The following is a 13,634-nucleotide window of genomic DNA, read 5'->3' as shown; positions in this document are numbered from 1 at the left end:
GATATTTTCCCACCTCAAAGTCTCATCTACAGTGAAGCAGGTGTTGGAGATAGTGTGTCTTTATTCAGTTGATCATAACTTGTGTTTCAGACCTTATGCAAAGCCAAATATTCCTATAGCATCTTGAGCAACCCGAACCCGGGTGATTACGTGCTTTTGGAAGAGGTGGTGAAAGACACTGCCAACAGGAAGTCTTCTACCCCAAAGTCCTCCCAGCGTGTCCTTTTGGATCAGGAGTGTGTCTTTCAAGCTCAAAGCAGGTGGAAAGGTGCAGGAAAATTCATCCTTAAGCTAAAGGAACAAGTGCAGGTAAAGTGCAAGATTATTTTTCTCTCTTCACAAATTATTTGATATTCGTAACTACAGTGTAATCAAATTCAGGAGCTAGTGAAATCTAGGAGGAAGTTCCCGAGTCAAGGAAATTAGTCGGAAGAATGTTGTTTGGCTCTGTTTTCACTGTGTGGAAAGAAATGTCTTCCCCTCTGAGCTTACACAGTCCTGAGAGGGGAGTCCCTCAGCCCTGCTTTCCAAAGCTCTACTTACTAGAAAGGGAACAAGAAAGGGCTTTTTCTGATAGTGTCATGTGATTGGGGACCCTGGCTAATTTAACCTAATACCAACGGAAGATTCTCGTTTTCCACAGGCATCCCGAGAAGACAAAAGAAAAGGCATCTCTTTTGCAAGCGAACTCAAGAAGCTCACCAAGTCGACTAAACAGCCCCGAGGACTCACATCACCTTCTCAGGTCTTGGCCTCAGAAAATGTCCAAAACAAGGAGGAGAAACCTGTGGGCGGCTTGTCCTCCAGTGACACGATAGACTATCGACAATGAGCAAGGGTAGCACGTTTTACCCAGGTATTCTGAGTCCTTGCACTGTTCTGAAACGGGGGGTCAACTTACACTACTTTGTAGGACACAGTCTGTACACTGTCATTGGTCTTTTCCAAGAGGAGGATGTCCCTGAGGCAGGTAGGAATGGTACCCTACAGAAGAAGGGCTCTGAAGATACACATCACTTCAGCACTGATAATTTTAGATCTCCTTATTTTGTAGATAACTAAAGGCCCCAAGAGGACAACAAACTTGCCCAAACTACAACAGCCTTATTTCATCAGACACAGAACTGTCTTAATTACTGGTAACTCATATGAACATTCTTGAAGGGCTGCTATGGGCCATTCAGCTTTTATTCCTTTGTATTTCTAGTTTGATGTTCTTCTAATTTAGGTCTGATTTACTCTCAACAACCTCAACTTCTTCTGCCTCAATTAAAAAATTAAAATCTGGCATCCAGGATGTAATGATTAAAAAGAAAGCAAAATGACATAACAGCCTGCAGTAAATCATGCCTTTGGTTGCCAGCTTACTGCTTGGTATTCATATAGAGAGTAAATTTCATTCTATCTTAAAACAGACTATTTATATGGAACCTGAATTTAAAAAAAGAAAAAGCATGTGAGGAAACCAAACATAGATTTCTTCTTTTCACTCAGTTTCTTAATGAACCCAAGGGATTATTAACGCCCACCTTTCACCTGTTCCATCATAGTTCTAAGATTTAAAATTCTCAAGAGACCAACTGCACAGTGAAGGCATTGTTGCTTATACTACAGAGCTGCATCATCTGTCTTCATCACAATCAGATTATTTGTAGAAGCTCATAATTAAAGAATTTATTAATATCTCTTGACAGGGCCAAATTTGACTGAAAAAAGAAGACTGATACATTGAGCCAATGTTTAAGGAGCAACTCCTAAAACAATTGGTGCCCCGTATACACTTACAAAGAAAGCTCTTTCAAAACAGACGAGGCCAAATACAGGAAACTGCCTCCTCCAGAACTTCTGCACATCCCATTATCTTTTTTTTTTTTTTGCGGTACGCGGGCCTTTCACCGTTGTGGCCTCTCCCGTTGCGGAGCACAGGCTCCGGATGCGCAGGCTCAGCAGCCATGACTCACGGGCCTTGCCGCTCCGCAGCATGTGGGATCTTCCCGGATCGGGGCACGAACCCATGTCCCCTGCATCGGCAGGTGGACTCTCAACCACTGCGCCACCAGGGAAGCCCCATCCCATTATCTTGAGTCAGGGCTTTTTAGGTTCTGTATGCAAAGACTCATCAGAAAGAAATCTCAGCTCTATGGCAGCAATCCACATCACATAGCATCAGATAATGGTGAATATGCAGAGAATAGTGAAGCCCCAGGCTGTTCCAGACTCTGAGACGGCTCAGCACCCATTTTCTGTTGCGGTACCTCTGGTATACCATTTTTAAATTTCAGACTCACTTCCTTTCCTGCCACAGTGTCACCGAGACAGGCAGTGTCTCCGAAAGCCCAGTGAGCTTTAGGATTAAGTACCATGCTAAGCCTCTCCAACTTCTGGAAAGTGACTCACAATGGTAGTGGGTGTGTGAGCACACAATAAAGACAGTGATCAAAATTTCAAATATTGTTTTTCATATCAAGAACTTAGCATCAAATAAATCATAGGTGTGATAATGTTATGCACACCTATTATAACCTCCGTAATGACAGAGTGAAATTACACTATGCACATAAAGAGCCCTCAGTGTGCCAGAAGATTAATAAGTATGTAAGAATACAACTCCACTAGAAATTTGACTTTAAAATAATGTGCTTGCTATAATGAGCATTACTAGTTGCTTATATTTTAGGAGAGTAGGGAGGGTGGTGGTGATTTAGACAATAGCCTTTGGACTCAATTTTCCTACAGTAAGCAGATATTCAGAATCAGTCAATTGACCTCACATCTTTCACTAAACTTGGGGAAGCTCCTCTTTAAAAATAGCCATTGGGGGCCTCCCTGGTGGCGCAGTGGTTGAGAGTCCGCCTGCCGATGCAGGGGATACGGGTTCGTGCCCCGGTCTGGGAGGATCCCATATGCCGCGGAGCGGCTGGGCCCGTGGGCCATGGCCGCTGGGCCTGCGCATCCGGAGCCTGTGCTCCGCAACGGGAGAGGCCACAACAGTGAGAGGCCCGCATACCGCAAAAAGAAAAAAAAAAAAAAAAAAAAAATAGCCATTGAGAGACTTCCCTGGTGGTCCAGTGGCTAAGACTCCGCACTCCCAATGCAGGGGGCCCAGGTTCGATACCTGGTCAGGGAACTAGATCCCGCATGCCGCAACTAAGAAATGAATGCCGCAACTAAAAGATCCCGCATACTGCAACTGAAGATCCTGCACATGGCAACGAAGATCCCTGTGCTGCAACTGAGACCCAGCGCAGACAAATAAATAAATAGATAAATAAATATTTTTAATTAAAAAATAAAATAAAAATAGCCATTGATATAATAATAATAGTAATAGCCATTGGTGCATCTATGGGAATATAGAACCCATGTTATTAATTTTACGAATGGTGTTTCGAAGAAAGCGTTTGTGAAAAAAGAAGGGCCTTTCTGTTTATGCTCATAAGAAAACCAGTTTAATATTTTTATTGCTTTCTGAGTGATATAATATTTCATGTTATTTGTTCTGAAATATTCACCTCTAAAGTTTCAAGTTACCTCCTAATAATAATCTAAGAATTTCTAAACAAATAATTATTTAACTTACTCAACTAGTTGACAGAAGTCCACCTTTTTTTTTTTTTTAAAGCTGAACAGTTTAATTATGGTTAAAAAAAAAAATCTTTCTAAAGAATGTGATGTTCCAGGGCAGAAATAGCCTAATGTTCCACCTCCCAGGAACATCATGTTCTACCACTGTGAGTTTATAGGAAATAGTCTCTCCCCCAAACCCAGTCACCAGAGCTTGGGTTTCTGTTGGTTGAACAACCTTAAATCTTGCTACACTATGAACATTTCTGCTCCTTCACTTTAAAGAGACTAACAAGCCTATGTATACAATTTTACAGGTGAGATCTTTGGGCAAGAAGTTATAAAGTCAAGAATGAACATGATGGAAACAAATATAACTTCCTTATTTTCATTAGACTTAAACTGGAAATTGATGATTTCTGAACTTGCGATATGAGGTCCACACTGAGGTCAAGCAAAATGGCACAGGGCTAGCTACCAACCAGTTTCCTGATGAAGCAAAGAAGCCCAGCAGACTGCCATTTTACACGTGTCAACAGTTGGAAAAACCATTGCTAACCTTGCAATAATTGACTTAGAACAAGGGTCATCAAACTTTGTAAAGGGCTAGACAGTAAATATTTCAGGCCTTATGGGCCATATGGTCTCCACTGCAATGACTCAACTCAGCTGTAGTGCAAAAGCAGCCATAGACAATACGTATGTGAATGAATGTGGCTGTGATCCAAGAAAACTATATAAAGACACTGAAATTGTAATTTCATATAATTTTCCCATGTAATAAATATTCCTCTTTTGATTTTTTAAAATCATTTAAAAATGTAAAAACTATTCTTAGTTCAAGAGCCATACGAAACCAGGTGGCAGGCTGGATTTGGCCCAAGGGCCATAGTTTGCTGACCTGACTTAGAAAACTGAGAACAAGATGCAGAGGTATGAAAACAAGCAGGCTAGTTTAGTCATACATTTTATGGCTGAGAATTGGAAGATTTGGGGCATTGCAAGTGTAAATATGTCCTGTAAGATTCATTAAAAAGTAATTCAATTTAGTTTCTATATTGTGTATCATTGTGAATTCTGTAGTATTTCTTTTTAGCTACAGAATGATGTTGGGTTTTTTTACGTTTATTGCTTATATATTCACAGACTTTTGGTTTCCATAAAATGAAGTTAGAATAACGTATAACATCTACTGAGTTGTGACATCTTAACAAGAAACTTAACCATGTTTTTAAAGCAAAAGTAGATTGTTGGTGTTTATTTATTTTACTAGGTTTGTACTGACATTGTACCTATATATTTATTATACATAGCTTTCTTGATATTGCTTGCAGATTAGAAGCGTTAGTGGGTCTATCTCACTATTTGAAGACAAATCTCCTAAAAAGAAAATGTATGCTCTGAATATCTGAAATAGGCCAGAATTTCATGTAACTTGCCATTTAATGTAAATTATTTTAAAAACCTCGCTGTATAAAACCATCATGTACGTGTAAAGGATTCTTCTTATTCTTGGCATGAAGCAAATTATGATTTTTAAAATGAAAGGTGTTCCTCTACGTAAAATCCAAATTTTATCTTTCTATTGACATTAAAATTTAAGACGTTTTTCTTCAAATTATAAAACACACTAAAAATCCTAACCTTTGCTTTGAGAAGTTTTTCACCATAAAAAAATGAATAAAACAATCCCCAAGTTCTTTGCATACTCTAACAGAAGTGTTAAAAACACACGGCCCAGCTTTCATGTTATTGGAAGTTCTGATTGAGTCAAAGCTTTAATGCTAGAAGAGCCACGTTTGCTTGTCAACAGAATTCAGACTATTCCAGTTTGATGTCATTTGTACAGTGCTACAGGTTTCTTTTTAAATCAAATAATCAGTCTACAACAAATGTACAATGCTGCCTCATTTTAAAAAATATTCCAGAAAGCGTAATCAAGTTTCTCTAACCTAAGAGGCATTTTTTTCCTCTGGTTGGGCTTACTGTGTCATAAAAATTGGGTTACTGGTCTAACTGGCAAGAGTCAAGATGAAAACTGTGCAGAGTAGCGAGATGGAAAGCAAGACTGGTCTCATTAGGTTTATCACTTGGCCTTGACTCTAAGCCCTGCAGCACCCCACCCCATGGCCCTTAACAAAAAATCTGAAACTTACCTTGAGACTGAAAGGGAGACTAGGTTTTAGCAAGTGAGTGAACCCAACCTCCGGCCTATGTTGCAACCCAACTTGGTGGTTCATTTTGAGGTGAAAGGACATACTCTACTGTATTTGAGTCTTGGGGACTTTAGGGGGGACTGCTCTACTCTTACAGCTAACCAGCACAACCTGGTGTCTGCCAAAAGTAGGAAATTTTGATTTAGAGCTTCTCTGAATTATACAGTTATATTACTATAGCAAATGAAAGAAATTACCCCATTTAGAATGCATCTAAAATAGTCACCCACACTATACCCATTACTACTTCACATTTTCCATACCATTAGAAATTTGGGTAGCAAACCTTCATCAGTAAAGTCGATATGGAAAAGAATCTAAATATATACAAGCTGGCTGAAACCCCCACCAAGTGGGAGAAACGAAGGGTATGGTGCCCACAAGCACGCAAACCCCAGAGCTGTCGGAACCACAAGGTTGATGATGCTGACTCCCACTTACCTCACCATCAACCAATCAGAATGTCCATGAGCTGATGGCGCTCTTTGAACCATTACTATAAAACTCCTCACTACCCCCTCCAGGTCGGGACACGCAGCTTTGAGGGCATTAGCCCGCTGTGGCCCCCTTTGCCTGGCAAAGCAATAAGCTGTTCTTTTCTACTTCACCCAATAAATGAACAAATATGCAAGCTGTATTTATTACAAGATTTTGAAAAAAAGTATTTTAAAATGCTTCACTAAAAACAGAAAGGAGCATGAATTCTGTTAGGTGGTGCCACTTTTAAGGTTATGATAGCTGGCAAGAAAAGATTAAAATAAGAATCTGATGTGATGTGTGATGCTGGAAAAAACAGATTAACTTCCTCTCAGTTACCTCCTCTGTAATTGTTTGTTTCGCAAACTAATGTGAGATTATATAAGGGTGTGAAGGAGTTGAGGATAAGTTTGAGGATAAATCTGCAGGAAGTAACATTATTTGGGCAGAAAGTGCCTTCTTAAAGGAACGTCTCTTTTCGTGTCATCCTTACCAAGTAAAAGTTATTTATAAATTCTCCAGCTGGGGAGAAATATGGAGTCTAGACTCAACAAAAGTGAGTCAAAAGTCAAATTTACTTTCACACAAAGTTCTCCCATCTTGATGGCTCTGGAGACACTGGAGGCTCATTAATGAAAGCGGGCCTCCCCTATGGCTCCGTATGTACTTTTTTTTAAAACACATCTTCCCCTTCCTCTGTTCTCTCCCTTTCTAGTATTTTTGTAGATGTCTCCTCTTCTGCCAGACACCCGAAGGCCTTGCTTAATTCTGAAAAGTAATCAGAGCTTGCGTACTGGCCTGGTAAAACTGAATTAACTAAAACACAAAGCTCCACAACTCTGCTCCCATGCCAGTAAGGAGGATTCTTGGCATAGTGAGAGGCAGCCTACAGGGAAAGCTCTCTAGCGGGCTGCCTCAAACACTTTTAGTTGCTTCTCTTAAATCAGCAGCAAGGCAAGAAGAGGAGAATACCTGGACCCTCCAAAAAGTTGTTAGAAAAGGAGACTGCCTCTTACACAAAGCCCAAACTTGGGTCAACATGATACAGTACATTGTTAACAATTTATATGTTCTCTGCCATTTCTTCCTATCAACTTCCTAAATGCAGTCCTTGCATGATGGGTAAGGATTCTGACAGGAATACCTGAATGTTTTTGAAATACTGAATCTCTATGATTACCAAGCTGTTCGTACACATCTCTTAGATCCAAAACATACTATGCTCAAGTCTGCCATCCAGCAGGCCTCTGAAACCTTCCCTATTTCAGATGATACAGGTCTCTGAACTTTGAAACAACTCACTCTGACACTGAATTGGGTAATGTTGCATTCAAAAAAATGTGTGAATGCTCTGACTCAACATGCAAGGGCATGGAAGACTGAGGCTACGTCTTATGCCTGTTATTACCCGACTTCACTTTTAAGTGCCTAGCACAGTGCTAAGCACATAGTAGGTGCTCAATATTTATCTAGCTAAAAAAATAGACATTAAGGCTGTAGTTTATTATAGCCTCAGGGTGTGTGTATGTTATTATTAATGACTATAATATTTAGTTCTGAAAATGAAACTCATCAGTACAAGGCTACAGAAGTTAGTGCACAAATGTTTCATCCTCAAATTCATATAGGATATTCAAATACAAGGTGTATAATTTTATGGTCCCACTGTGATTCTCTCTGTGTAACAAGAAGGTTAAAAGCATAATACAAGTGTGAAATAGTTGATGAATTTTTATTTTAAAACTGATTTTTCATTTAAACTATAGTTTTTGCTGCCAACGTGAAATATAAATGTATTTGTATATGTTTGGAAAATAAATGATTTGTGACATGTACTGGTCACTTGTGCTCCAATGGCAAAAGACCCCTTGGTCATCTAAACAAATATTCATAACATTCCTGAACTTTAATATCTAAAAAGTGCATTAAAAGCAAGTATTTATATAATGAACCATACATTTCTCACCATTAAATAATCAAGCCTAAAAAAATTGATCTTAAAAACACTTTTTAAAACCACATATAATATGCTAAAAGATTAACATGCGCTATTAAGCTGAATATTCCCCACTCTGCTGAAATGGTAAAGGAACTTTCTATTTTCATTTACTTCATGAGAAAAAAAAGAACTTTAAGCACTACCCTAGGCCAAAATATTTGGCTTCTACAGCTTTGAAGAAATAGATCTATTTAGTTGGACTGCTGTGCATTTTTTTAAATGCTCACAAGAATAGAAAGCAGAAAAAAGCACCTGTTTTATTCAGCTATTCACAGTAGAGGATATTTATAACCTGGTCATTAAAACACTTATTTCATATGCCATTCCTAGAATATGGCAATAGCTGTCACATAAAATACTGCTTTTTAATTATATTCATAAGAATAGGCATTTCATCTGTTAAAAAAAAGAATGAAGGGAGAAAAAAAAAAAAAGCCCCTCGCTGGGTACCCTTTTTTCCTTAAAACAGAATGGTAAAGAAAGTCTCAGACTTGGTTTTTTCCACCATCACCCTCCAGAGCATGTCAGAAAATGTGACGAACTTCGAAGAGACTAGAATCACATTCAAACTTTCTTTGAAAGTAGCCATGATGAGCACTCATTCTTTTTCACAAATGCCAAATTAGGTTACTTCTTGAAGCATATCGTTCATTAAGAGCCAAAGAACCTGGTATCCAATTGCAAGCTATTTTTTCTTTTCTCAAAAATTTTCATAAAAATATATACACTCAAATTTAGAATGTTTCTCACTTCCATCATGGTGGTACGATAAAAAAAACATTTATTTCATTATAAAAAGTATTTGGCTATAAAGAGTAACTGAATGGTAGAAAGCAATCTCATGGTCTTGATTTTCCTGTGCATATTTTCAGAATTGGGGCAGAACCCTGTGCCACACAAAGGATAATTCTTCCTCCTCAAGAGAAGGTCCTAAATTAACAATATATCTTTATGTGCATCTGCACAAACACACAAATATACAACAAAGTCCCCTGACTCTTCATTCTTCTCCTACCGTAGTGATGTTTCCAAATATTTGGTGAAATCCAGAGGCAACTGAGTGGTAACTTCACTACAATGTCTTTTGATTAGCTGACTTATCTCTTCACTTAAAAATGAATCCCCTTGTAACACTTTATCCTGAAAAAATATTAAAAGTATGAGTTAAAAGTTTGTTTATGCCATAAGCAAAAGCCAAGCCGTAAGCAAAGTTAAAAATGGCAACAGCTGACACCAAACTAACACATGAAACATAACGACAGGTGCTGGGTCAGGTCTTGGACATATCAGCCATATCCTACATTGAATGAAACAGTCTCCTGACTGTCTCTATAGAATTCCAACCCCAGAAATCTATCCTACCATCAACTCCTAACACGAAATAAGCAAGTTGAAATCATGTTATTAAGAGACATATTAATTTAGTTTTTATTTCATCCTTTAAAAAAAAAAAAGAAAAGTATCACATACCTTCCTTCCGGAATTTGAAGATTCAACAGGAGGATTGAATGTCATTGCTGCCATGCTATAAGCCTCAAAAAGTTCTGCAGCAGATCTATAATCACAAATATAAGAAAAGTAAAGACACCACCATATCTGTGTAACTTGAAAATATTTAGATTGTACCCAGAGAATTAGACTGTACCCAGAGAAATCAATTAGATTGTACTCATTATTCTAAGCCTATATATAACATAATCCTGCTGTCGTTTTTCTTTTTTCTCATTAAAATCTTTTGCCCCAGTTTTATTTTCTTCCAGTTTTATTCAGATATAATTGACATACAGCACTGTGTAAGTTTAAGGTGTACAGCATGATCTGACTTGCATACATCATGAAATGAATTACCACAATAAGTTTAGTGAACCTCCATCATCTCATAGATAAAAAATTAGTGAATGGGCTTCCCTGGTGGCGCAGTGGTTGAGAGTCCGCCTGCCGATGCAGGGGACACGGGTTCGTGCCCCTATCCCGGAAGATCCCACATGCCGCGGAGTGGCTGGGCCCGTGAGCCATGGCCGCGGAGCCTGTGTGTCCGGAGCCTGTGCTCCGCAACGGGAGAGGCCACAGCAGTGAGAGGCCCGCGTACAGCAAAAAAAAAAAAAAAAAAAAAAAATTAGTGAAATAGAAAAAAAAATTTTCCTTCTGATGAGAACTCAAGATTTATTCACTTAACTTTCATATATAACATACAATACTGTTAATTATATTTATCATGTTGTACATTACATCCCTAGTACTTATTTATCCTATAATTGGAGGTTTGTACTTTTTGACTGCCTTCATCCAATTCCCCCTTCTGGTAGCCACAAATCTGATCTCTTTTTCTATGAGTTTGTTTGTTTTTGAAGTAAAATTGACCTACAACTCTGTTAGTTCCTGTTACACAACATAGTGATGATTTGATATTTCTATACATTTCAAAATGATCACCACGATAAGTCTACTTACCACTTGTCATCATACAAAGATATTATATAATTATTGACTATATATCCCACACTGTACATTTCATACCTGTGACATTTATTTTGCAACTGGGAGTTTGTACCTTTTAATCTCCCTCACCTATTTCTCTCCTCCTCCTAACCCCCTCCCCTGTGGCACCACCTGTTTGTTCTCTGTATTTATGACTCTGTTTCTGCTTTGTTTGTTCATTTGTTGTTTTTTGTTTTTGTTTTTGTTTTTGTTTTTTTGTGGTAGGCGGGCCTCTCACTGCTGTGGCCTCTCCCGTTGCGGAGCACAGGCTCCCGTCGCGCAGGCTCAGCAGCCATGACTCACGGGCCCAGCCACTCCGCGGCATGTGGGATCTTCCCGGACCGGGGCACGAACCTGTGTCCCCTGCATCGGCAGGCGGACTCTCAACCACTGCGCCACCAGGGAAGCCCTGTTTTGTTTTTTAGAGTGAAATCGTACAGTATTTGTCTTTCTCTGACTTATTTCACTTAGCATAATTCCCTCTAGGTCCATCCATGTTGTTGCAAATGGCAAGCTTTAATTCTTTTTTTCATGGCTGAGTAATATTCCATTGTGTGTATGTATACCTCATCTTCTTTATCCATTCATCTATTGGTGGGCATTTAGGTTGCTTCCATATCTTGGCTATTGTAAATAATGTGGCAATGAACATAAGAATGCATATATCTTTTCTAATTATTGTTTTTGTTTTCTTTGGAAACCAACAAAACACACTTATATAAAATAAATCCTAAATCCCCATGTTATGACATCATTATCCAACTAAATCCACCTCAGAGAGGTCTGGTATACATTTAGAAACATAGTTCTGGACAAAAAGAAGGCTGAGCAAAAAGCCCTCAAGCTCAATATGATCAAATCCCAACTCAACCAGTTATGTGAACGATATGCAACTAAGTGTAAGTTAGTCATGAGAGCATAAGGCATGGAGTCATCTTCCATGGATTTCAATCAGCTCAACCCTTCACTTGTTTGCCTGGATTGAAAGCAAGGAGAGGCCAATCAGGACAGAATAAATGTCTATACTCATGCATGTAAATGAATCCTTAATGATTTGAGATTGGTTAATATTCTCCAAAGGAGACCGGCAAGGGATGCAATCAGGCTCACACCCCAAGCTCCACTCCCCAGGGGAAGCCCATCAAGAGTCTCCCTTCTCAAGCCTTTGGGATAATCCATTCAACTTCCTCCAGAAAAGGAAACCTCTGGCATAAATGAGGCAAATGGTGAAGATCTCTGACAAAAACATACCAGAAAAGGATTGTGAAGAAGTGACAAAGAATCATTTTCTCCTTTTCCTTTTGAAAAACAAAGCTGGGGTACAGGTGGGAAGTATGAGGGATGAAAGAAGTAAATGGCCATTTTACTATTTAATAAGAGCAAAGGTTATCTCTATCCTACCCAGAAGGAAAAGGGTTTACAGGAAATTACAATTTATGTCTCATTTAGAGAGGGATACAGCTGACTACTGCCTTGTAAAAATATAGACCTGTTTCATCAAACCTCTCAGTATTTCAAGAGAAGCTGGAAATGATTTTTGGCGAATTCTTCCAATATTTAAAAGATACCAACCAATTAGATTCTTGTTCAAACTCTGAAGAGGCAAGAAAATCTTGCCTACAGGTCACTTGTCTGTGATTTCTGATTTAAAGAAACCAGTGGGCTTGCAAAGGAGGGGAAAAATCTGCAACAAAATATTAATTCTGAGTGATGGGAATATTACAAGGGTGTCATACCATTTTCTCTTCTTTTCTGTATAACTGAAGTATTTCCTAGTTGATTTTGTGGGGGAAAAATGATAATTACTACTGTTTCAACTTCTCTGTACGAATTTTTTTCAGATCAAAAAGTTGTGGGAAAAGAAACTTCTTTTAGAAGGACGCTTTTCCCCATTTGGAAGCGTGTAAGGTGAATGCTGGAAGAGCCAGTCCAAACTCTCACAGGTCGGGGGCACTGAACAGAGATGGCTATGAGGGCCAAGGAGAGAAACTGCTCCCTTCTGGATGGCAGTGTTCAAAACACTTCTTTTCTCTCCCTCCTCACTTTTCCCTTTCTTGTCCTAGCAGAACCATTTGGAGGGGGAAAAAAAAAAGGTTCTGTGGATGGACTCATGGACCTTCACATAAAGCAAATATGGCATCATCTTATTAAATGTTGAACCTAAGTAATGCGCATATGGGGATTCACTATTCTTTCTACTTACCTGTACATGTGAAACCGTTTTATGACCAAAAAAAAAAAAAAAAAAAGGTTAAGTAATTACTCAAAACAAACTAACAAAATCACAGTCAGAAATGTTTTCTCTGTGGAATAATTCAGGAATATGAAGTGGACCAAGTCCAGATAACCAACCAGCACTTTACATTTTGAAATCTATTACTTTGTAAAACAGACTTCTCATAGTCAAAACAGCTAGCAACTGAAATTTGCAGTTCTATATATAATAAGGCAATGCTAAATACTACCTTCGGCTCAACTCTGGTTTGAGTGCCTCTGAGCCTTCGGAAGGGGCTCCAGCGATGAGGTGAGCTGCAAATCTCTGCACTATAGGATGGTAATGGCGCTGAAGGGGAAACAGGACAACCATATTTTGCACGGGTCAATATTTTGTAAGACACTAGCTACACTTTAATAAACATTAATTTTTTTAAAAAACCACATATGCATATGTAATTCATTAGAACCACATACCTACAGAAAAAAAAACAGTATCTTCGCTCACAAGATTCCAACACAAATCTGTTTGATGACCAAGTTACCAGTGAAGTAGCTTAGTCTTGCTTTTACAGTATGAAAAGAAAAATCAAAAGGCAATTTCTCTTTCAGAGTGAAAAAAGTTAGTTTACAACAGGTTTCCTGAAACACATTTCCACTATAATGCTTCTGTCCGCACTGTAGGA

The 13,634-nt window shown here is 38.7% G+C and overlaps 2 protein-coding genes across 8 annotated transcripts in view; one reads left to right on the top strand and one right to left on the bottom strand.

The window, feature by feature from the left end:
• PLCE1 (phospholipase C epsilon 1) overlaps positions 1 to 8,092 on the top strand; it is a 312,833-nt gene extending 304,741 nt beyond the window's left edge. For 2 of the 4 annotated variants that reach the window (XM_081236639.1, XM_081236636.1), the window contains exons 31-33: positions 91 to 309; positions 644 to 856; positions 1,055 to 1,440. In XM_081236639.1, the coding sequence (XP_081092765.1) occupies positions 91 to 309; positions 644 to 832 (408 nt within the window). In that variant the 3' untranslated portion in view covers positions 833 to 856; positions 1,055 to 1,440. Of the gene's footprint in view, positions 1 to 90; positions 310 to 643; positions 857 to 1,054; positions 1,441 to 1,694; positions 1,857 to 3,881 lie in introns of those variants that run through there. The other 2 variants (XM_081236637.1, XM_081236638.1) reach the window with 2 other exon arrangements.
• The window catches only part of NOC3L (NOC3 like DNA replication regulator), a 49,991-nt gene that overhangs the window by 7,485 nt on the left and 28,872 nt on the right, over positions 1 to 13,634 (bottom strand). For 2 of the 4 annotated variants that reach the window (XM_081236677.1, XM_081236680.1), the window contains exons 19-21: positions 13,200 to 13,297; positions 9,727 to 9,811; positions 9,272 to 9,396 (exon numbers count right to left, since the gene is read on the bottom strand). In XM_081236677.1, the coding sequence (XP_081092803.1) occupies positions 9,272 to 9,396; positions 9,727 to 9,811; positions 13,200 to 13,297 (308 nt within the window). Of the gene's footprint in view, positions 1 to 201; positions 292 to 4,734; positions 4,945 to 9,271; positions 9,397 to 9,726; positions 9,812 to 13,199; positions 13,298 to 13,634 lie in introns of those variants that run through there. The other 2 variants (XM_081236678.1, XM_081236679.1) reach the window with 2 other exon arrangements.

Source organism: Mesoplodon bidens, assembly GCF_964165515.1.
Source record: "Mesoplodon bidens genome assembly, chromosome: 1".
Taxonomy (NCBI): domain Eukaryota; kingdom Metazoa; phylum Chordata; class Mammalia; order Artiodactyla; family Ziphiidae; genus Mesoplodon; species Mesoplodon bidens.
This window is presented reverse-complemented; position numbering and strand designations above follow the sequence as displayed.